Source organism: Balaenoptera borealis (assembly GCF_965194805.1).
Source record: "Balaenoptera borealis genome assembly, chromosome: 11".
Lineage (NCBI taxonomy): Eukaryota > Metazoa > Chordata > Mammalia > Artiodactyla > Balaenopteridae > Balaenoptera > Balaenoptera borealis.
Window position 1 is genome coordinate 38,787,938 of NC_138868.1, and position 23,201 is coordinate 38,811,138.

The following is a 23,201-nucleotide window of genomic DNA, read 5'->3' on the forward strand; positions in this document are numbered from 1 at the left end:
GAGACAAGTTACTGATTTTGTGGCCGACAGACCACAGAATTTAAATTTCCTTGGGGTTTTGGAGGAATTTCCAGGTTTTGCTTTAAGAGGTAGGAGAGGAAAAAAAATGTGTGACTAGCAATGTCACACATTACTAGTGTGACACAGCAATGTGCCACTGTTTGTAATACTAAAATAATACTGAAACATAAGCTCTTGCCTAAATATGCTTCAGGATCTGGATGCATAAAAACAAAACAAAAATCCCAGAAATGTCCCAAAGAGAAACCAATAAAACTTAGCACTCTTCTCAAATTGCTCTTTTGAGGTTATTTAGGTAAAGGGACAGCAACAGGAGGTCCAGCACATACGGTTTATGGCTTGCTGTGTCCCTCCCTGCATCAGTGCTCCTCCAGGTGACAGTGCTGTGATGGTACTACTGGCAGCACTGCTTGAGAGAACCTGAAAGAAATTAAGACACAAAAAGTGGTTTCTCTCTTTTTTGCCCATCTTTTTTACTTAACATTTCAGTTCTATAGCAAAATGTCCAGTAAGTCTTCATTCCTGTATAAATAAATAAGTTATAGCAACCAGAGTGAACCACTTTCCATGAGGCTAGAAACACAGTATGTGTAGAAACAGAATACCTACCAATCTTCCAGGAATACCAGGCAAGTCCACAGGTACCTCAAAATACACACGCTTTTGTCTAGTCAAGCCCCCCCCCCGCCTTTTTTAAAGTATAGTTGATTTACAATATTGTGCTAGTTTCAGGTGTACAGTGATTCAGTTACACATATATATGTATATATCTATATTCCTTTTTTGATTATTTTCCATTATTGTTTACCACAAGATACTGAATATAGCTCCCTGTGCAGTAAATTCTTGCTGTTTATCTATTTTCTATATGGTAGTGTGTATCTGTTAATCCCATACTCCCAATTTATCCCTGCCCACCACCCCTCCTTCTCCTTTGGTAACCATAAGTTTGTTTTCTAAGTCTGTGAGTCTGTTTCTGTTTTGTAAATAAGTTCATTTGTACTATTTTTTTTTTTTTTAAAGATTGGGAGTGAGTTATTTATTTATCTATCTATTTATTTATTTATGGCTGTGTTGGGTCTTAGTTGCTGCATGCGGGCTTTCTCTAGTTGCCGTGATTGGGGGCTACTCTTCATTGCTGTGCACGTGCTTCTCATTGCGGTGGTTTCTCTTGTTGCGGAGCATGGGCTCTAGGTGCGTGGGCTTCAGTAGTTGTGGCACGCGGGCTTATCAGTTGTGGCGCATGGGCTTAGTTGCTCCACGGCATGTGGGATCTTCCTGGACCAGGGCTCGAACATGTGTCCCCTGCATTGGCAGGAGGATTCTTAACCACTGTGCCACCAGGGAAGTCCCTGTACTATTTTTTAGATTCTACATAGAAGTGATATCATGTAATATTCGTCTTTCTCTGTCTTAGCCAAGCCCTTACTTAAGTACCAACTTAACTTATGAACTCTTAGCACTGAAGGTAAAACTGAGTTTAAGGAAAGAAAAAAAAGACAATAAAACAAATGTTAAATCCTTACTGGCAGCTGACATAAGAAAATCCAGCAAAGCAGAAATATATCATTTGTCATTTTTCAAGGAAGTGAATACACCTAGCCAAAAGGGGAAAAAACTCCACATTCCCCACTGTATCCGTATCAACACTTAGGGACATGACTGATCTATCTCTTCATTGAGTGCCTAACAAGTACCAAGGGCTAGCCATGGAGAGGAATAAATCGTTTGCTGAATAGCTCAAGCGCAGGTTTAGTGTGTCTCAGTGGAATTTTTACAAGTAGAAATCTATGTGTGTATGGGCTGGATGAAAAAAATATTTAACTTGGTGTAAAGAGCACATTACAGGACATCTATGAGTCAAGGGGACATGAATGTTCACTTTATTCCTATTTCCTTTTGTTAGAAATGTTATAATGCATTGTAACCAGAAGTTTCAGTGACTGCTGAGCTTGCCGACTAGTCACTGGCTACACTCAGGTATACACATCCGAGGGCAGATAACCTCTTCATGTGTCTCAGATAATGAAATCACTTTTTTAGGGGTGTGCGGAAGAATCTAAATATTTAAGACTGACCACAGCTTAAAAAAGTTAGGTGGACCTACTTTGGCCCAAGGGCCAGATGTTGGACAAGTATAGTCTAGAAGGAAAGATGTAGTCAAACAATCCCGTGTTGTTACGTGAGCATAAGTATGTACAACACGTATTTCCTTGCTCTGTCCACTGAGGGGACAATGAAACCAGTAGCAAATGACATCCCAACAGTAATGAGTACACCTAGTACTCACATCTTTGTTTCTAAATCTAAACACTTAAAGAAAGATTCTGTGGCTGGGCAGGGAAAGGATAAGATAAATTTGGAACACCTATCTCATTGTGCCATGAAGTAAGGAGGTGCTCAAAAATTGATGAAGATATTGTCAGAAACATACCAGAGCCAGTGTAAATGGCATGGGAAGCATCTGACTACAAAGGGGCAAGGGTACATTTTTTGGGTTGACAAAACTGTTTTATATCGTGTTGGTGATTACACAACTGTACATGCACACTGAAAATCAAGGAATAGCCTGAAAAGGTATATTTTACTGTAGGTAAGTTATACCTTAGTTTAAAAAAAGAAAAAACTGATAGCAACAATTTATAACCCATAGAATAATATAAAAATCCATGCTTATAAATAAATAAATGTAAATAAATAAATACAGGAGACAGGAAGGGAAGCTCAGAAGGTCAACTGATGGGAGGATAGAATTAGAAAATCACCATTTAACCACCACCATGGCAATAACTGTTTTCAGCAATTATCAACAGATTCTAAAATGCTAGTGGGTAAAAGTTTGATGGGAAATAAAAAATTTAGTGTCTCCCTACAAGATACTTACTAATTACAAAGGGAAAAATAGTAAGTTTTTGGCGGAGAATCCAGGTAGATAGTGCCTTAACCAAGTGATCAAACATTAATATTGCAAGTTAGGAGAAATACATATGTGCTTCCTGATATGATGCACAATCATTCTGGTGGTATTTTTGCCAAAAACGCATAACATGAAATACACTCACGAGAAAATAGAGAAACTGAAAGTGAGGGCATTCTACAAAAAACTGGCTTGTACTCTTCAAACACCAAGGTCATGAAAGACAAAGATTGAAAAACTACTCCATTTTAAAGGAGACTAAAGAGACATGAGAACTGAATGCAATTCATGCACCTGACTTGGAGGCTGAACCAAAAATAAAGGTTTTCTTTTACTATAGGGACATTAGTGGTACAATTGGTGAAATTTTTGTAAGACCTACAGGTTAGATAATAATACTTTATCAATGTTAACTTATTGTTTCTATAACCATACTGTGTTATTTATGAGAATGTCTTGTTTTAGGAAATATGGACTGAAATATTTAGCTGTAAAGGGATCTACTCTCAAAATGGGTCAGAAAACTTTTGTAACTTTTTGTAAATCTGAGATTATTTCAAAATAAAAAGCAAAAAGTAAGTCCCAATATGTGATAAGCACTACAGTACAGTATGAATTCAGTGTCTCAGTGTTTATGAAAACAAAGAAAAGAGAAAAAATAACTCATTACTGGGCACGTTGAGGATTGCTTTACAGAGGCAATGGAATTTGAGCTGTCTTGAATTATTATTATTAGTTCCCCAGACACAGGCAAAGGGCATTCTAAAAAGAGAGAAAGCATGAGCAAAAGTACAGGAAGCATGAGGATGACACGATTAAAAAACTCTGGGTAGTTTATAGTGTGTTAGGTTGGAGTATAGGACTCTTGGTTATGTGGGGAAGGGAACGGTGGAGACATGGCTGGAGCTGGGACTGGAGATGTGGGTTACAGCCAGATTACAGAGCTTGGCATGTCAGACAAGGACATCCTGACAATTACTGTGGAAACAAAGCAAAGGGAGGCAGTAAAGGTTTTTAAGCTGCAGAGTGATGTGATCAGAATCATGTTTTTAGCAAGATAACTTGCAGTGGCAATGTAGAAAACCAGTCAGGTTTGCCTAAATCAAGGTAATGGAGTCAAGAAATACTGAACTGACAGAACTTGCTGATCCACTGAAGTATGTACAAGGGCAGGGAAAAATAAAGAGTATCTAGAGAGTGATGTCCAGAAATTTTGGGAAATCTGGGAGATTTTTCCAATAAAACTGTGCATATGGAAGGAAAAAGTCAGCAATCACAAAACTCATTATCTTACTTTTCATCATCATCTTATCTTCAGGTATGCCAAATACCTCTTTTCTCTACCTCTGACTTTTTCAATTTATTAAGCAGAAATATGTCTTTAAACCCCATTAAAGTATTAGTTTTACAGTTCAATTTGAATGTGCTCATAAACTGAGAAAACAGAATGGGAATTCTGTTTTTCAAACAGTACAAGTCACCTACCTGAGTTAATTTGGGTGTATAAGCTTCCATTTCTTGTCTAATACTTTGAAAAGAATTAATAATGTCCTGACTTGTTGCATACTGTAGTGACTGGATTGGAGTTGGACCATGATAATACCTGAAGATTAGCAAAGAAGAAATTACTAATCACACAGAATAAAGGTGCTCAACATTTGTCTTTCAAATATTTTAGCAGTCTCAAGACAACATTCTCCCCAAAGTAAAGAGTTAAAGATATTTCAATAAAATAATTTAATTCCTGTAAGGGCAATAGGAAGAAAACAGCACAGATAGCCAAAAATTTATTTTCTTGGCTTCCATCATTTAGGATCCTTTCCTGAGATGCACAAAGTAAATTTTTAAGGAAATAAGATACTGTATTTTATGGTAATAAACTGATTAAAACTTGAGTTCTATACTTGCAGAATATATTCTGCAATGACTTGTGATACAAAACTATTCTGTCTCAAGTTAATTTAATATTAGTCACCAAACTTACCTATCTGACTTCTTGAGGTTTAGTGCAATTGTTTTTATGGAATTATTTTTTCCCAAGTCTTCATATTCAATGGACTCTTGTAACTTCGCCTATAATTATCAACACAACACTTTTTATTGTAAAGTTCTCTTACAAAAGTAATGAACATGAATGAAAAAGCAAAACTGTACAGAGGGTAAAATATGAAGTCTTCCCAAAATGAGTCTCACTTCCTAGACATGACTGCTCTACAAATAGTTGAACCCATTTTTTCACCATCCACTTACACAGAGTACCTGTTTTCCCACACTCTGACCAAACTGAGCATTACTGAACCTTTAATATTTGAAAATCTGGTAGATGAAAATGTGTATTTTACTGTTTTTCCCCCCAAATAAATAAAATTAATTTTTTTACATGTGTTGCAAATATTTTTCTTCCAATTTGGTGTTTTTCAATTTTAATTACTCCCTTTATGCTTATTCTTTCTGTGGGTTAATTTTTTGCTTAAATCTTTGATCCACTTAGAATTTATTTTGAAATAAGGAGTAAGGTAGGGAATCTGAGGGGTTTTTTTAATATTAAATTATTAATCAGTCCCCCTAACACCATTTGTAGAATAATGTCTTTCCCCACTGATTCTGAAATGTCATGTTTATCATATATGTATTTAATCCCTCCATGTAAATATTTGGGTTTACTTCTGGATTCTTTATTTTGGTTTTACTAATGTGTTTTCTCCTGGACTAGTAACAAAATGCTATATTTCTATACCCTTATAATATAAATACATTAATTATAAGACACATGTTGACAATCTATGTAAACATTTGGGAAAACAACTTTACAATATTTCATCCCTACAGAGCTATGGAATTCATCTGGTTAGCTCTCATCTGTAGCTTCCCAGACTAGGATCAAAATGTTTAAGATATTAAATATATCTCAAAAAAGATCAATCTGAAAACAGTATTTTAAATTGCCCCTATTTTAAGAGTCTGAATAGTCCTCTTGTAGTATAGGAACAAATCTGACCTCAGCATGCTATTCAGAGTAACACATCAATCAGTCCCACCTTACCTAGACTCAGCCTAAGCTTTTATTACTTTCTCAGCTCTACACCCTTGAGCCAACTTCAAGGCATGCTGATGTCTTCATTACCTTTCCCATATGTCAAGCTGATTTCTACCCCTGCTGTTGCCTTACCCAAGTCATGTCCCAACCTAACCTCTTATATAAATCCAAATCCCAAGCCTCTGCCAAGGCCTAGTTATTCACCTAACTTTCATACTTAACTGAAAGCTCCATGAATATAAGGACTCTGTCTATTAATACTTCTGGATCTCTCATTCTATAAATCCCTTGCAGAACACACAGCAGACAACTATTGACTTGAAAAAATATCTAGAGTCAGTTTATCATTGAATATTGTGAAAATTCACACAATGATTTTTGACAATTCTTTCACTACCAAGAATCACGGGTACTTCGTGCAATATTGCAAAGAAAAGCATCACTTCCTAGATTTCTTCTTTAGCATATCTTACATTTTAGATTCACTTTGCTTAGTTCAGAAAAGAAATATCTTACTGACTTTGTTAATTTTAAAGGTGTATATCCCTGTAGAAACATATTAAGTGACTGAAATATATAAAATAAGACTCGCCCATAATTCCCTTTTAAAAATCATAAACTTAATTATATCATATTAGTCTGTTCTGCGAACTTTATCTACTTGCTCACTCTTTGGTTCCTATTGTAAATCACACAATTACTATACTTTGTTTTATAATTATCCTTTTGATTTTGTTTTACCTGTAGACACTAAATTCTTTGAGGACAAGAACCCAATCTTATTCTTTTTTGTTTCCCACCACCTAATATGGCATGTAAGGCAACTCAAAAATGGTTTCTTGAATTTAATTTTAATGAACTGAACTATCGCATGGTATATGTGAACTCTTTTTAATTCAACATACCATTAATCCTTTTAAAAAGCCATTAATTGCTGCATGCATCAATCTCCATTGTATGGATGTATCACGGATATTAGGATGGTTGCTATTTTCTCAATTATAATACTGCCATGAGCATTTGTATCTGAATCTTTGCACACATCTTTATTTTTTAAAAAAATAAATGTCCAAAGTGGAATACTGTCCAGAAGTGGAATTAAGGGTATAAACCTTTAAAAATTTAATACATATTGCCTGATTGCACTCTAAGTAAGCTTTATCATAACTTATTTTTATAACTAGGGAGGGAGAACTTACAAAACCTGAGGGATAGCAAAGCTTGGCAAAGTTGCAGGGAGAGAAGAAATATACAAGTAGGTTACTGTTCATATTCCCCCACAACCCCTTTTCAGTATTTAATGAAAGATATTTCCAGTTCTGAAATGCCAGGTTTAACATGAGGGCCAATCTTATCTTTTAAAATCACATACACTAACCTTTAGCTTTTTCTTTCTGTCATATTGTCTTTCTTGAATACTCTTTCCCAGAAAATAAAACTGTATGTTAATATGTGTGTGTGTCTACAGGTGAAGGAAAAAAATAAAACAGAACAATAAAAACAGTTAACAGACTTGAGTCCATGGAAAGCAGGCTGGCAAGCCAAAACTGAGGAAGTTCTCTTTAAAATGTTCTACAATTTAAGCCAAATGCTTAACATCTTGGTCAGAAGGAACTGAGTCATCTGAACTGATCAAGGGTCAACATAAGGTACTAGCAGTTACATAAGGTATCTGGAGAAATGTGAGCCGTAAATGTCCCAGACTTTTTACCCATACCCTTTTTACTGCTGGCTGAAAGCAATCTACATCTCCAGAATTTCCATCAATGTTGCTGGGCTCGCCATTTTGCTCCTTTTGTGCTTCTCTGAAAACAAAGGAAAAAAAATTAATGTTGAAAACCACAGGCAGAACAACAACAAAACTCCATCTGGCTATCATGGAAAACCCAGTTACTGCATCTTAGCGTGTGTACTTAACTGTTTCCTGAGACCTGCTGCCAGGACCATGGCACTGTGATGGTTAAATCTCTTGATGATGGCAGCATTACTATTCTCTCTTATGGATTTAGAATTAGAAGTAGATGGCACAGAGGAAATGCCATAGCCCTGTGAGAAACAATTTAGCAGATTAAAAATTAAAAGAAACTTCTGGTTTTCTTATTATGAGAGACATGTTGAGCTGAAAAAACTTTCTAGATGACAGGACTTTATTAATTCTGAGCATTATCAAATACTTACAGGTAAACATTTAAAAATAAGTGACATTATACACACAAAAAATGAAGAAATACTACTAACTGCTTTTAGTATCACAAAAATACCTTAACTGTTAAGTGCTGCATTTTTTTCCTGAAGAGCAATTTTGGATCTAGATTAAAATACTAGCTAGTGGGACGCTGGGCTGTAAGCCAGTACACTTAGTTAAAACTCATAGGGGCTACGAAAGAAGAAGTGGTCACTCCCACCAGAGTGGGGTGCAGGGAGGGTAGGGTAGGTTCAAAAAAGCTTCATGGAGCACCGTAAGATGAATAGGTGCTTGCAAGGCAAAAATGGAGACACTTCAGGAAGAGGAAACTAAACAAAGGTATAGAAGTAATGTAATACATATTGTGTCATAGGTTTGTATGTAGTTCGGTATACCTGGAATGAAGGGTGGGCCAGGGATTGGTGAGACATAAGGTTAAAGAGGTATGAGAAAGATCATAAAAAGACTCATATGCCATTCATTCATTTATCAAATAATTACTGAGTGCCTAATACCTCCTATGTGATGGGGATAGGCCAGTAATAGGAACAGTCAGCCTCATGGAACTTATAGTCTACTGATAGAAGACTGACAACTGACAAGTAAAACAAGGTAAAAATGAGACCACTTTTGAAAGTGACAGATGCTATGAAGAAAATAAAGAAAAGAAATGGAGAAAATAAAGACATAGTGTAGTGACTGGAATGGGAGGAGATACTTTATATAGGGAGGTTAGGGAAGGTCTCACTGAAGAAGTAACATTAGAACAGATGTCCAAAAGATGGGTAGAAGCTAGTTAGGCAGAAGAGCAGGAAGAAGGAACAGCAAGTGCAAAGGCCCTGAGGTAGAAAAAGCTTGATATGGACCTTAAAGAAGGCAATTATGTTTGGAGCACGAATCGAGTGGAAACAGCCCCAACTGAGGGAGAAGTAGGCAGAGGCCAAATCAAGAAGAGCATGGTAGGAGTTTTGATTTTATTCTAAGTTCAATGAGAAACCACTGAAGATTTTTACATAAGGGGGGCATTATGATCTGATTTGTAACTCTTACTGCTAGGGAAGAATAAACTATAGGGAACAAAAGTTGAAATAAGAAGATCAATTAGGAGGTTAATGCAAGCAATGAAGCAACGGTACCCTAAAAGCAAGAGGGTGTAAGTGTCTATGGAGACAGAGGAGATGTAGACAGATCAGAGATGTGTTGTAGAGTACTTGTTGATCAATTGAATGTTGGAGGTGAAGAAAGGGGAGGAATCAAGGAGACTCCTAGGTTTTGGCTTGAGTAACTGAGTCCATGGTAATGGTTTTTTTTTTTAACTGACATACGGAAGACCCAGGAAGAAATAGGTTTTTGAGAATGGGAAACAAAGGTTCCATTTTGGACATGTTATGTTGAAGGGTGTCTGTGAACTACCTAAGTGAAGATATCAAGTAGGGAGTTGGATATATGATTTTGGAGTTCTGGGGTTAGACAGACCAGGACTAACTGGGAGTCATCATTACATAATTCGAATTTGAAGCAATGGAATGGAAAGAATGTATTTACAAGGAGGCCCAAGTCTGTATCCTGGGACAGAACTACTTGAGGATGATATGGGAAAAAGAGGCATTAAAGGAACAATTGAATCAACCAACATTTTAATTAAAAGGACTGGTTATATAAATTTTTATATATTCATACAAGGGAACACTAGTTGCAAGTCTGTACCCTTAAACAACATCTCTCCAATTTTGCTACCCCTCTCCAAGGTCAGAACTATTAACCTCATTTTACAAGAAAACTTAGAAAAATGTTTATAAACTACAGTTTAAGCCAGGTAAGTCTATGTACTTAACAACTGTGTGGTATATTTAGCTCAGACTGATAGTGATAACAGGAAAAGTGAAGAAAGGTATGCATAACATACCACCATTTTTTTGGCCACGCTGCGCAGCATGTGGAATCTTAGCTCCCCGACCAGGGACTGAACCCACGCCCCCTGCACTGGAAGTGCGGAGTCTTAACCACTGGACCGCCAGGGAAGTCCCTTAAGCTGTATCTTAAGCTTTATTTTCTCCAGGTGATTAAAGAGGACCACGTTTGTAACGTGTTGAGATTCACCAAGGAAGTGACTGAATGCTGAGAATTTTCAAGAAAACAACTGAATTTCATTAGGGAAATAACTCACTGGGACACCAAGGATTACCTTCTGTTAATTTAATAATTTAGACTATAGAACACGATTTTTTTTTTTTTAGGACACAATTTTAACATTGGTTTTCTCACCTGGTGCACGCATACACTAAGAGGAAAAAGGTGGGGGGGGGGAAGGAAGGAATGAGCATGTGTATATGGCCAACAGAATAGGAGCCAAAGGAAGGGCAAGAAAATTAAAAGGTAACAGTGTCAAGAGAATACCTGAGGAAAGCAGGTTCCTTCCTAGCCTAGAAGATAGAGGCAGGGATAGAATTAGCCTTGATCAGAAGGGATCACCTATTTCTCCGTGACTGTATAAACTTCTCAGTCTGGAGTCACGATGCTGAGGTAGGTAGCTCATACTTGATGGTCTAGCTGTTGAAACATATTGGGGCTAATATAGGGTAAGGGTCATGACTGTGCTCAAGATTTGGCAAATAGTGGGCAACCAACAATGTTTGTTAACTTTTCCCTGTATACGAATATTTAGTCACATTTATTTAGATTGTTAGATACAGCATAAAAAACATCGTGTTAAACCTTCATTAATACCTAGGCAACTGTTGATGGGGGAGCTAGAAAATTCTTTTAAAAAATGTTTTACCAACTCATATGGAAATTTCGGTTCTCCAAGGCAATCTTAATAATAAACAGTGCTCTTGAAAAGCACTTTTGATAAACCACTCCAAATAACAGTATTTTGTTTGTTTTACCTTCTCACAAGTAGAATATCTATACTCAAGGCAATTTTAAATTCATACAAATGTTGAAGACTAGGAAAAGACTGTTTTCTCTCGTAAATCCTTTTACTACTACTTACCTCATCTAATGGTTTATCTTCCAAAGCTGTCAAATCAAGTAGTGGGTTTTTCACTCCTAATGAAACCATTGTTTTTAACCCTAGAAAATCAATGAAACAAAAAGTTGATCAAGTTTTCCTTTCTCAGAAATAAAAAAATTCACTAACAGCATTAATGATGAGAGCAGCAAATTAAATGCTTGAGTGTGCTTTCTGCCCATGGACGCCGCTGAGTAAGCATCGCTGACGTCTCCCCCACCCCCCCGCCACTGCCGTCATGTTTAAGTCAGAGTCACACAAAGAGCCCGAACAGCTGCGGAAGCTCTTCATTGGAGGTTTGAGCTTTGAAACAACCCAGGAGAGTCTGAGGAGCCATTTTGAGCAGTGGGAAACGCTCACAGATTGTGTGGTAATGAGGGATGCAAACACCAAGCGCTCCAGAGGCTTCGGGTTTGTCACATATGCCACTGTGGAGGAGGTGGATGCGGCCATGAATGCAAGGCCACACAAGGTGGATGGAAGAGCTGTGGAACCAAAGAGGGCCGTCTCAAGAGAAGATTCTCAAAGACCTGGTGCCCACTTAACTGTGAAAAAGATTTTTGTTGGTGGCATTAAAGAAGACACTGAAGAACATCACCTAAGAGATTATTTTGAACAGTACGGGAAAACTGAAGCGATTGAAATCATGACTGACCGAGGCAGTGGCAAAAACAGAGGCTATGCTTTCGTAACCTTGGATGACCATGACTCTGTAGACAAGACTGTCATTCAGAAATACCACACTATGAATGGCCACAACTGTGAAGTAAGGAAAGCCCTATCTAAGCAAGAGATGGCTAGTGCCTCATCCAGCCAAAGAGGTCGAAGTGGTTCTGGAAATTTTGGTGGTGGTCGTGGAGGCGGTTTTGGTGGGAATGACAACTTTGGTCGTGGAGGAAACTTCAGTGGTTGAGGTGGCTTTGGTGGCAGCCACGGTGGTGGTGGATATGGTGGCAGTGGGGATGGCTGTAATGGATTTGGTAATGATGGAATCAATTTTGGAGGTGGTGGAAGCTACAATGATTTTGGCAGTTACAACAATCAATCTTCAAATTTTGCACCCATGAAAGGAGGAAACTTTGGAGGCAGAAGTTCTGGCCCCTATGGTGGTGGAGGCCAATACTTTGCCAAACCCCGAAACCAAGGTGGTTCCAGCAGCAGCAGTAGCTATGGCAGTGGCAGAAGGTTTTGATTACTGCCAGGAAACAAAGCTTAGCAGGAGAGGAGAGCCAGAGAAGTGACAGGGAAGCTACAGGTTACAAGAGATTTGTGAACTCAGCCAAGCACACTGGTCGCAGGGCCTAGCTGCTACAAAGAAGACATGTTTTAGACAATACTCATGTGTACGGGCAAAAAAACTCGAGGACTATATTTGTGACTAATTGTATAACAGGTTATTTTAGTTTCTGTTCTGTGTAAAGCATTCCAACAAAGGGTTTTAATGTAGATTTTTTTTTTTTTTGCACCCATGCTGTTGATTGCTAAATGTAATAGTCTGATCATGACGCTGAATAAATGTGTCTTTAAAAAAAAAATAAAAATAAAAATAAATAAATAAATAAATAAAGGCTAGAGTGTGTCAAGGATAAACAGTTACCTTTTTCATCTATTTTGGCACATTCTGCAAAGAGGTCCTTTGACCCAGTATTCAGCCGGTCCCTGTGAAAATAATGGGACTGAAAGAAACGTGTCCAGAATTCCTTTTCTGTCATGTTGTGGGGAACGTTTTCTGCATATTTCATTTTTACTGTGAAAAAAACCCGTAATAGTTACATACTGAATTTCCAATTCTTAAAACCTCTGAAATTAGTTTCAAAATAGACTAATAGCAAAACTAGATTATGAAAGTATTCAACTCTACAAACTATATATAATAATCGTAAATATAAAATATAACTTGAGAGATTAGGTGAGGCACTACCTTTATGAATCTTAACAAATTACAAACAAAACCTTATTTTGAATATTTATTTATTTGGCTTTGCCGGGTCTTAGTTGAGGCACGCAGGATTGTCGTTGCAGCACGCGGGATCTAGTTCCCTGACTAGGGATCGAACCCGGGCCCCCTGCGTTGGGAGTGCAGAGTCTTAACCACTGGACCACGAGGGAAGCCCCACAAAACCTTACTGTGTACCAAGAAAATTAACAAGTTTCAAAGTGTTAGTGGAAACACCAAGCTTCTTGGAGTGAGACCTGAGTCTGCTTATTTGATCACTTATACATGGACACTTTTAATCCAAGGCACCGTGTTAGGTGCTGGGGAAATTAAGATCTCCATAACCCACTGGACTATCAGTTTGGCACTCCAGATGCTTACATTGTTCAATAAGCAAAGAGATTAAGAGGTTTAGGTCTCTTAAGCTGGAGAGCCTAAGTTTAAAATTCTAGGTCTGCCACTTACTGTCTGTGTGATGCTGGACAAATTACTTAATCTTTCTTTATCTTGGCTTCCTCATCTGTAATATGGGGGTAATGATAGTACCTACTTCATAGGTACTATCTGTGATGATTAAATGAGTTAACATACATAAAGGCCTTAGAATGGTGTCTGGCACATAGTAAACACTACATAATTATGTTATTATCAGAAAGATAAGAAAATAATTACATTATAATGTGGTAAGAAACAGGGCCCTATGGAAGGAGTGGGGAGGGGGCTTATATCTGCCTAAGACAGTCAGGATTTTACAGAAGTGGCAATGAAGTGATGCTTGAGCTGAGTCCTGTGGGAGAGAGATGTTTCCTAAGGACTAAAGGGGCAGGAGTGAGGAAGTAGAAAGAGAGAATAGTGTATGGCTTGAGAGCTTTGTTTAGTTAGAAGAATGACTGAAGCAGCTGCTCTCAACCTTGGCTGCACATCATAAATCACTAGAGCTAGAATCAAAACATTTATACTTTTAGGATGATTTCCGCAAGGGAGGCAGCATGAAGGATGATCTGAGTTAGTGCTGCAGAGACTCATTTATTGATGCCTCTGGAGCATGTCATCTTACTCATGTATGTTAAAGGGTATATAAAGTTTAGGGACTTCCCTGGTGGTCCAGTGGTAGAGAATCCGCCTTCCAATGCAGGGGCAGGGGATGGAGGTTCGATCCCTGGTCGGGGAACTAAGATCCCACATGCTGCGGGGCAACTAAGCCTGCGTGCTGCAACTACTGAGCCCGCACACCTCAACTAGAGAGCCCCTGTGCCACAAACTACAGGGCCCACACACTCTGGAGCCCATGTGCTCTGGAGCCCACGCACCACAACTAGAGAGAGAAAAATCAGCAGGCCACAACTAGAGAGAAGCCTGCACGCTGCAACGAAGAGCCCATGCGCCGCAACTAAGACCCGATGCAGCCAAAAATAAAATAAATAAATAAATTAATTAAAAAAAAATATACATAAAAAAGAAAAAATAACTTAAATATTAAAGAAAAAAAAAGTTTAAGAACCACCGGTGGAAAGAATGGGAAAGTCATCATACCAATGGATTGATGACAGCACATTATATGCTAAGCCATTAGTATCTACCACATGTCAGGCACCGGATAACATACTTTACATATTTTATAGCACTTCATCAGGAATAAAGGTAAAGCCTTTTGTTTTTCAATGATACATTACTGAATTCATCCAAACAAATATTTTAACTATCTGAAAGAACTGATTTTTCTTACCTGCTGGATAGGTCCTAAATATGGACTCAATGATATCAGTTGTTAAATTGTATCTCAGACCATTACATCCATCTGTTTGGGGTCGGACATCAGCCTAAAATAAAGACCACATATATATCTGTATTTGTTAGAATATTGGGGGAAGATGTCTAAGAACCCAATGGACACTGGACAAAGGTGGAAAAACAGACTCTCTGAATGAAATACAGAGACAGAGATAAGTCCCTCACCTATGCTTTTGGCATAGAGACAGGGCTCACAGAAGCCTGAGCTGGTTTCACATAATTTTAGTGAACTGTAAAATCTGCTTTTTGAAAATACAACATGGTCAAATAGGCACATTTAAGTGTGGCCAAAGGCAGATATCTAGTGGAGCTTTAACATAAAACTTATACAGTTACCAAATATTTAACTATTTGGTTACTAAGTAGTTAAATATTATCTGACTGGTTTCTTTAAGAAGGCCTTATTAATTCAATTCACTGCTAAGCACTAAGAAAGATGCCAAACATTTAACTGGTACTCAAATTTTTGTTAAATGTATAAATACTGCTTTGGTTTTACCAGAGTATAGACTGAATTTCACTTTCTAATTCCACACATAAGGTAGTCTCAATTTTCCTCTTAAGATACATTTTAGAGATCTTACTTTTTTATAACATGGTGGTCATTATACATTTAAACTTTGCATTATAAGTAAAATATTGCAATCATTAAAAAAAAAAAGGTAGCTGAAGGCCCTAAATTTAAAAGTATTAGGGCAAATAAGCATTAGTCCAATTGCTAAAAGATTCTTTTTCAAAAGTCCATTTGATTTCCAGCATACTAGGGTCAAGTCCAAAAAACTAAGAGAATACCATTGGCAAAAAATATATAAATTAAAAAAGATACTGTATGTATTTCAAAAATTATTTTAGAAGAACACCATGGATACTGAAGTATCCATTAATTTACTTGAAGAAAATGCTAAATTTTACAAAAGAAATGGCATCGTTAACACATATACCATGTTTTTTTTTCCCTTTAGAAATCTAGAAGGGTCACATACCAGAAATGCTGCAGAAATGCCAACATCCTGCTTATGATTAGATGTGGAAGAACTCTCTGTTGCATTCACATTTAAACGATTGGCCCAGAATTCCTCAGCACTGATCACTTGACTCACAACAAGGTCTTTATAAAGCTGAAACAAAACAGGGTCTTCTTGCAGCATTCTGGTGATAGAATATATCGAACATATTGAACTTTTAGAATAAAACACCATTTAGGTAACATTCAAAAAAGACTTTAGCCACATGAAACACCCAACTTTCATTTTGTGATGGCTGAGAGGCAGAGGTCATTTAGTTCATTTGTTAGTAATTAGAAGCAAAAAAACATTTTTGGAGGAACAAACGTAAGTGCAGATAAACAGAAGTCAGTCTGAAAAAGTAAAGGCTAAACGCTTTGAGGGCATGGATTGGGTCTTATTCATCCCTATATTCCAGTGATACAAAGGCTGTATTTGTACTGTACTGTATTCTCCTTCACAAAAAGGTGAATGGGGAAGAGAGATTTTCTAGCAACTAGTTTTTCATGGTGATAAGCACCTGGAGCCATAAGCACAGAAAGATAATTCATCTTATCAGAAATTCTCATTATGTTAGATGTTTTCTCAACTTTTTTACAGTATGACTTCTTTCAGGTTTCTTATTCACAAACACATTTCTAATGGTTTAGTATCTTTTCTGTGACAGAGAACTAGAGAATTAAGGGACCTTATTAGCACCTTCGAATAGCAGTTCTGTTCCTAATCAGACGTTAGGCTTGAGGCAGTTCATCTGAGTTTATCTAATCTGTCGAAAGCCAAAGCTAGTAAAATGCTAAAGTTAATGCTAAATAAGTTAAAGTTAATGCTAAATAATAATGCTAGTAAGATGCTAAAGTTAATAACCAAAGGTAAAGGTAAAGGTAAAGATAACAAAGCCCAAATTTTCCTAAACTACACTGTCAAAGCACAAGGGGTGAGAAATAAACTATTACTTGACTGGTGAGAACCTAGCATCTCTTTAAAAGGCTGTTCTTTCCCTCCTTCACCTGTTTTTCTCTTCCAGTTCTTTATTTGCTTTCCTCTTGAATTTGGGCAGCAACTGCTGAAGAAGGTCTTTCACTGCATCTCGCTCTTTCACTGCTGTGCTTTCATTGGAAAAATGGAAGTTAGTTGTGTCCCCTGCATGCAGGACCAGCTGAAGTTGAATTTTAGCTTTTCCTTCTGGACTGATTTTCTGGCCTAAAAAGAAGCATGAGGCTAGTTAGATGAGGACACTCACACTGTGGAAAGCCATACAATAAGTTACTTCTCTCAAGAAGACTCAGGCTTCCTTTAGGCTTTAGTTGCCCTATTCCAATCTTGATGCTTCAGCAGAAATATACACTTCTCAAATAACCCCATATAACCAGAGCATGGTTCAACAAATTCACTGCTAACACTTGGCTTCCTTCTTCAGTATCCTTTTTGTGTGGCACTTCTCACCCACTGCTTCCACCTATGGATACTAAAGGGCTTTGGTTTCCACTCAACTGGGCAGCTTTCTTTAAAACTTTCTAAACAGCCAACTCAGAGTCCTGAATCCACCCTGAACACCTGCTTCCAAATGACATTATCATTAATAAAAATGATTTGTCATGATTCAAAAAACTCCAAAACATAGCCCATGGCTTAATTACTAATTGCGAAGGAAAATACGTAATTTTACATTTGAGAGATCAGGTGTCAGCACTTTAACCAAGTGATCAAACTTAGCCTCATTAAAAATGGAACAACCTGACACTATGGGCTTTCTGAGGTGACAGAATAGCAACACCACCACTTATGTGTTGTTCTTGCTGAAAATGTTTAACTTGAGTACAATCAAGCCTGTAGACCTGACTTTTAATTTATAAGAAATACAGGTATACAGGAAAAAAATTAAACAAAACCTTGAGGAGACCATCAGACAAAATCAGAATGTGTGATGTTCTACAAGCCCATACTCTTAAAGAACAGACTAAAGAGACTACAACTACATACATGAACCTAGACTAGGTATTGGTTAAAAAAAAAAAAATCACAGCTATAAAAAACTTTGGACAACTGGGGAAATGCAACAATGGTCTGGATATTTATTAAAATTTTCTTGGTGTCATAATGTTATAAGCAGTCAAAGTGTACACTCACATAAAAAAGCAAATATGGCAAAATAACTAATATTTAGATGGGATACAATATACACGTATACATTGTACTATTCTTTAAACTTTTCTGTAACTTTGAAGATTTTCATAATAAGTTGGAGCTGGAAATGTCAAAATATACCTACATAATAGAGATCTTGTATTCTTAAAAAGTGGGCCTCATGGCTTGTCTTCTTCATAAGGGAAACAGAGATGAAGGGGCTTTGTCTCACTAAATGGGTGACTAATGGTAGTGTGAACCCATTACCTAGAGCTCTCTGCCCCAAGCAACCTACTAACACTTAAATAAACAGAAACTTTTTCAATGAAGATACTGCTTCCAAACCAAGTTTAGATGAAATACCCTACTGCCAAAAAGAGCAATATGAAGCAATTTACACTGTCAGCCAGCCTGTTCCATTATTCTATACCTCCAAAACCATCTATCACTCCTCTCTACCTATCTTTTCTCAGTCACTGCTTTATTCTTGCTCTATCTTAGCATGTGCCTCTGAGAGACCTACTTTTGAAGTTTTTTTAACTATCTAACTGCTAATTTTCACCTTAGTAATTTATTATTGACAACTTTCAATGGCTTCTTTCAGAAATGAGCATTCTTTCAAATATTCAGCTTAAAATGAAAACTGATCTGGTGCAGATCTAAATTTGGGTACGTGCTCTCCTCCCCAATAGCTGAGAAGAATTGTTGAAATACAGAAGACAGGCATATTCTTTATTGCATGCTGTGAGCATCACATTGAATATGTGTTTTGCAAAGGTATAAGGCTAGCTTCCCGTTTACGAGAAATGCTAATACAGGCAGTTCCTAATTTATGAGTCTATTGTAGAACAAATGTTAGTTTGTAAGACTATTGTTAGAAACTTCGTGAGGCATTTCTCCACAGAAACAAAGTTTTGAAAGGAAGTAGTGTTACCAGGAGAGTGGACAAAGACCAGATAGTTTAGGCAGTACTGAATTATGATGAATTTTAAACAGCATTTCCTTTTGAAAATTAAGATTCTAAGTTATTTCAGTGGAGAAAGATGAGGATCTTGGTCATTTCCAGCAGCAAATTAGAGGTAAGTCCTTAGGGCAACTGTTCATACACAAAGGACATTTGTAAACTGACCACTTGCAAGTTGAGGATTGTCTATGTTTTGAGGTGTCATGTTCCTTGAAATCTGTTCAGGATTTTATCTAGGAGAAGAATCTCATATCCAGGAAAATAAATGAATCCATATTGATGGTCACAGTTAAGATACCACAATTTGTTGAGGGCTTTGTTGCCCAACTCCCCTGGGGTCCCTCCTAATTCAAGGTCTTTTAGTTAGGTGAATTGCAGAAATCCCTTTCAGAGTAAAGGTTCTAAATCCCAGGATTCACTTGGTGCCTTTAAACCTAATTATTATTGAGCCACAAAGTACCATACCCTTTGGGTAATAAATTCAAAGTTAATTTTGCAAATTTGAAAAGAGAAGGGGTTTTGATGTTAGCCTTCATACTTGAAAATCATAAAAAGAAAAAGGATATAAAAATATTATGCTCTGTATTTCTCCCATCTACATTTAGTATAAAATTAAGTCTATTTTCTCAACAGATGATGGCCACATAACCAAAGATTAATTAGACGACTTAAAAGATACAATTTTATTAAGGGCAATCTGGCATCATCTATCACGATTTTTTAAAAAATAAATTTATTTATTTATTTTTGGCTGTGTTGGGTCTTCGCTGCTGTATGCAGGCTTTCTCTAGTTGCGGCGAGCGGGGGCTCCTCTTTGTTGCGGTGCGTGGGCTTCTCATTGCGGTGGCTTCTCTTGTCGCGGAGCATGGACTCTAGGCCCACGGGCTTCAGTAGTTGTGGCACGCAGGCTCAGCAGCTGTGGCTCACAGGCTCTAGAGTACAGGCTCAGAAGTTGTGGTGCACGTGCTTAGTTGCTCGCGGCATGTGGGATCTTCCCGGACCAGGGCTTGAACCCATGTCCCCTGCATTGGCAGTTGGATTCTTAACCACTGCGCCACCAGGGAAGTCCATCTATCAAGATTTTAAATGCATGAACCATTTGAACCTGTAAGTCCATTGCAGGGATGTATCCCATACATACAACCTCAAAAAGATATTAGTGCATAGATCAATACTGCAACATTGTTTTCAATAACAAAATTCTGAAAACTTCCTAAATGTCCTTCGATAGTGGACTGGTTAAATACATAAGTGTAAATCCATTCAGTGGACTATTATGCAACTCTTAAAAGAAGGAATGTGTGGAGATCTTTATGTGAGGTAGATTTACACATGTAAAGCTGTACATACTCTATTATTGTAGAAAAGGCAGGTTACAGAATTATATTCAATGATCCTACTCTATAATTATTTTTATACAGCTGATTTTTTTGACATTATAATAAAAACCCCACAAAGACTGTATAAGCAGTCTTCTTATAAAGTTACTAACAAATATGACATACATCAGACTTAGTATAGCTGACTTACATTTAATATCTGCATACATATGGCTGATGGTAAATCTATCTTTGCCTTCAGGTGCCCAAGCAATTCTTTCTGCCATGAGGTACAGAGCTCCATCCTGCTTCTTTTGTCGCACCTTCTTTACAATCAGCAAAACTTCTTCAGATGAAGTTGCCATGATGGCTAGAAGGTGCTAAAAAAGACAAAAAGATTTCACATCTCAATTAGGGTTGGATTCGTTGACTTGAGTCCCTTCCAAATCTAAAATGAGTAATAAGGAGGGAAAAAAGTCTTTTCCCTGATTCAGAGTTGAAGATAAAGCTGTATGGCGTTATTCCTTTAAAATCAAATTTCATTTTGCTCATACCACAGGTATGAATTTACACAACACTTAAAGTTGACAACACCTGGCAGTTTTCAAACCATTTCCATATATGCTAATCAGAGTATTTTCAATTTATTTTTATTTTCCTGTTATATTATTAAATCTTAAACACATGATTTCACTACAAATATGCGGTCTGTAACCTACACTGCAGAACTTTAGAATTACACAGCATTCTACTGGATATTTAGTTCAAATTTGTTTCAACTGAAAAAACTAAGAGTCAAAGGGTTTGTGTGACCTTCCTAAAACCACTCCTAGATCTAAAAACCCAGTCTAAGTCTGTTCCCCTATGCATAAAAATAAAACTGAAACAATTTAACACTTAACACTTCAGATGCTATCTTCCACATCTTTTAACAATCAAAAGTCTTCAACTGCTCTCCAGTCTAGGAGGAAGATTCATTTGTATATGGCTAATTTGTTACCTAGGAAGAAACAGCTTGGAGCTCCCCCCAACTTCACCCCATCCTGGGAATCTTAACCACTCAACCCAAATCCTAGAGTCTTGAGTGTAGCTGTCTGGAATATGAGGCTGAAAAGGATTTTGAGGCCGTCTGGGCTCAACAGGAAAGATGTCATGATTGATGAAGTCTGCCATGGGCTGCGATGGGGAAAGTGGTGGCACAAATGGCACATATATGCCATTTCTGGTGAAGTTATGACTTTAGTTTTCATTCCCAAAGGAATGATTTAAAATATAACTTAAAAATATTTACTTCTTCAGGTACAAATTATAATTTCAGAGAAGTTAGCATATCTAGGTGTCATAAGAATTAAATTTGAGCAAACAAGTGAAGCTTTATTGTAATGTTTCTTATTCACTGAAACAGTGATTTAAAAATCAAAAATACAAGTAAAAAAAAAAAGTGAAATTTTAATTTCTCTGAAGTTGACTACCTGAATTTTGAGTAGCCAGATCTTCCCTTTTAGTTTCCTTACAGGCTACTCCACCCCAAAAATGGAAAGGAAAAGGGTCAGTGTGAATACATTTATTCAATAGTTCTGTACTGAGCCAAGGAGTCTAGGGATTACCCGAAGACAAATGTCTGCCAGTAGTGATTTCTGCTTTCAGAAAGCTTCCAGTCTAGTGAGCAAGATGGGTGTGTGTGTATATACAAATTAGAATGTGTAAAGTCCCAAAAGGGAGACAAAAAACAGTTCTGAATTAGGACTCAGAGGCAATTAACTTCTTCACGAGAGGCTTTGTCAAATATTTGTCACAGATATCTTAGGGCAATAAAAAAAATTCAGTTACAATTAACTGAACAAACAAAATGCAAATCACTAAATGCATAGTCCTTAGGTGTTCCGTTTGATGCATTCTGGCAACTGTATACACCCACATACCATTACCCAAAACAAGACAGAGAACATTTCCATCACCCCCCAAGTTCTCTCACGTCCCCTTCTAGTCAATTCTCTTCCTCCCACCCTCGAGCAACTGTTTTCTGATTTCTATCACCACAGATTAGTTTCTGTCTGTACTAGGATTTCATACAAATGGAATTCAGGCACTATGTATGCTTTTGTCTCTGGCTTTTTGCTTAACATGTTTCTGGAAATTCACCATATTATTACATGTATCGGTAGTTTATTCTTTTTATACATAAGTTAGTTATGAATTGGGTCTTGAATGAGGGTTTTGACAGAGAAATGGCAATAAGCATTATAGGCAAAGAGAATGGCTGGGGGCAAAGGCTATAGACTCTCTACGAATGGTTAGTAGTCCACTCTGGATGTAGCACAAAGTTCATGATGGGGATCAGTGGGATATGAAGTTGGACAGTTAAGATGGAGGCAGATAGTGGAGAATACCCCCCTATGTGGTAGACAACAGAAAACTTCTAAAGATTTGAGTAAGGGAGTGATTTGTATTTTAGGAAATTAATCTGAGGCAATATGAGAGAGACTGAAGAGAGGACCAGAAAGGGTCTGAACCAGGCTGCTGGCAGTGAGAATGGAGAGGAAGGGACAAGGAGGAGTACTGAGGAAGCAGGATGAATAGACACTGTGCTGAAGGAGGTGAAGGAGGTGTCACAGCTGCTTGCTCACACCCCACTTCTAAGCCTAACTGACATGAGTACAGTGATGCCACTCACAGAAACAGTAACAAGGAAAAACAAGTTTGAAAGTGAAGGCAAGGAATTCAGCTCTGAAAATGAGTGTGAGGTGCTGTTGAGTCACGCAGGTAGAAATAGTCTGTATTATGTGGGCATTTATAAATGTTGGGACAGAGCCTAGTAAGTTCAGTTAACAAAAAGGGATTTAAAAAATGCCACAATCTCACAACTTTAACATCAATTTTCTTAATTTTA

The 23,201-nt window shown here is 37.4% G+C and overlaps 1 protein-coding gene and 1 pseudogene across 8 annotated transcripts in view; one reads left to right on the top strand and one right to left on the bottom strand.

Moving 5' to 3' along the window:
- The window catches only part of GTF2H1 (general transcription factor IIH subunit 1), a 33,593-nt gene that overhangs the window by 5,052 nt on the left and 5,340 nt on the right, over positions 1-23,201 (bottom strand). For 2 of the 7 annotated variants that reach the window (XM_082342456.1, XM_082342459.1), the window contains exons 2-13: positions 20,523-20,691; positions 16,912-17,104; positions 15,884-16,049; positions 14,836-14,929; positions 12,771-12,920; positions 11,156-11,235; positions 7,894-8,021; positions 7,693-7,780; positions 7,354-7,437; positions 4,923-5,011; positions 4,424-4,541; positions 351-441 (exon numbers count right to left, since the gene is read on the bottom strand). In XM_082342456.1, coding sequence (XP_082198582.1) covers positions 351-441; positions 4,424-4,541; positions 4,923-5,011; positions 7,354-7,437; positions 7,693-7,780; positions 7,894-8,021; positions 11,156-11,235; positions 12,771-12,920; positions 14,836-14,929; positions 15,884-16,049; positions 16,912-17,104; positions 20,523-20,676 — 1,435 coding nt within the window. In that variant the 5' untranslated portion in view covers positions 20,677-20,691. Of the gene's footprint in view, positions 1-350; positions 442-4,423; positions 4,542-4,922; positions 5,012-7,353; positions 7,438-7,692; positions 7,781-7,893; positions 8,022-11,155; positions 11,236-12,770; positions 12,921-14,835; positions 14,930-15,883; positions 16,050-16,911; positions 17,105-20,522; positions 20,692-23,201 lie in introns of those variants that run through there. The other 5 variants (XM_082342458.1, XM_082342460.1, XM_082342457.1 and 2 more) reach the window with 4 other exon arrangements.
- LOC309605994 (heterogeneous nuclear ribonucleoprotein A1 pseudogene) lies at positions 11,242-12,756 on the top strand (annotated as a pseudogene). Its single transcript has one exon. The product of its transcript is annotated as a heterogeneous nuclear ribonucleoprotein A1 pseudogene (transcript).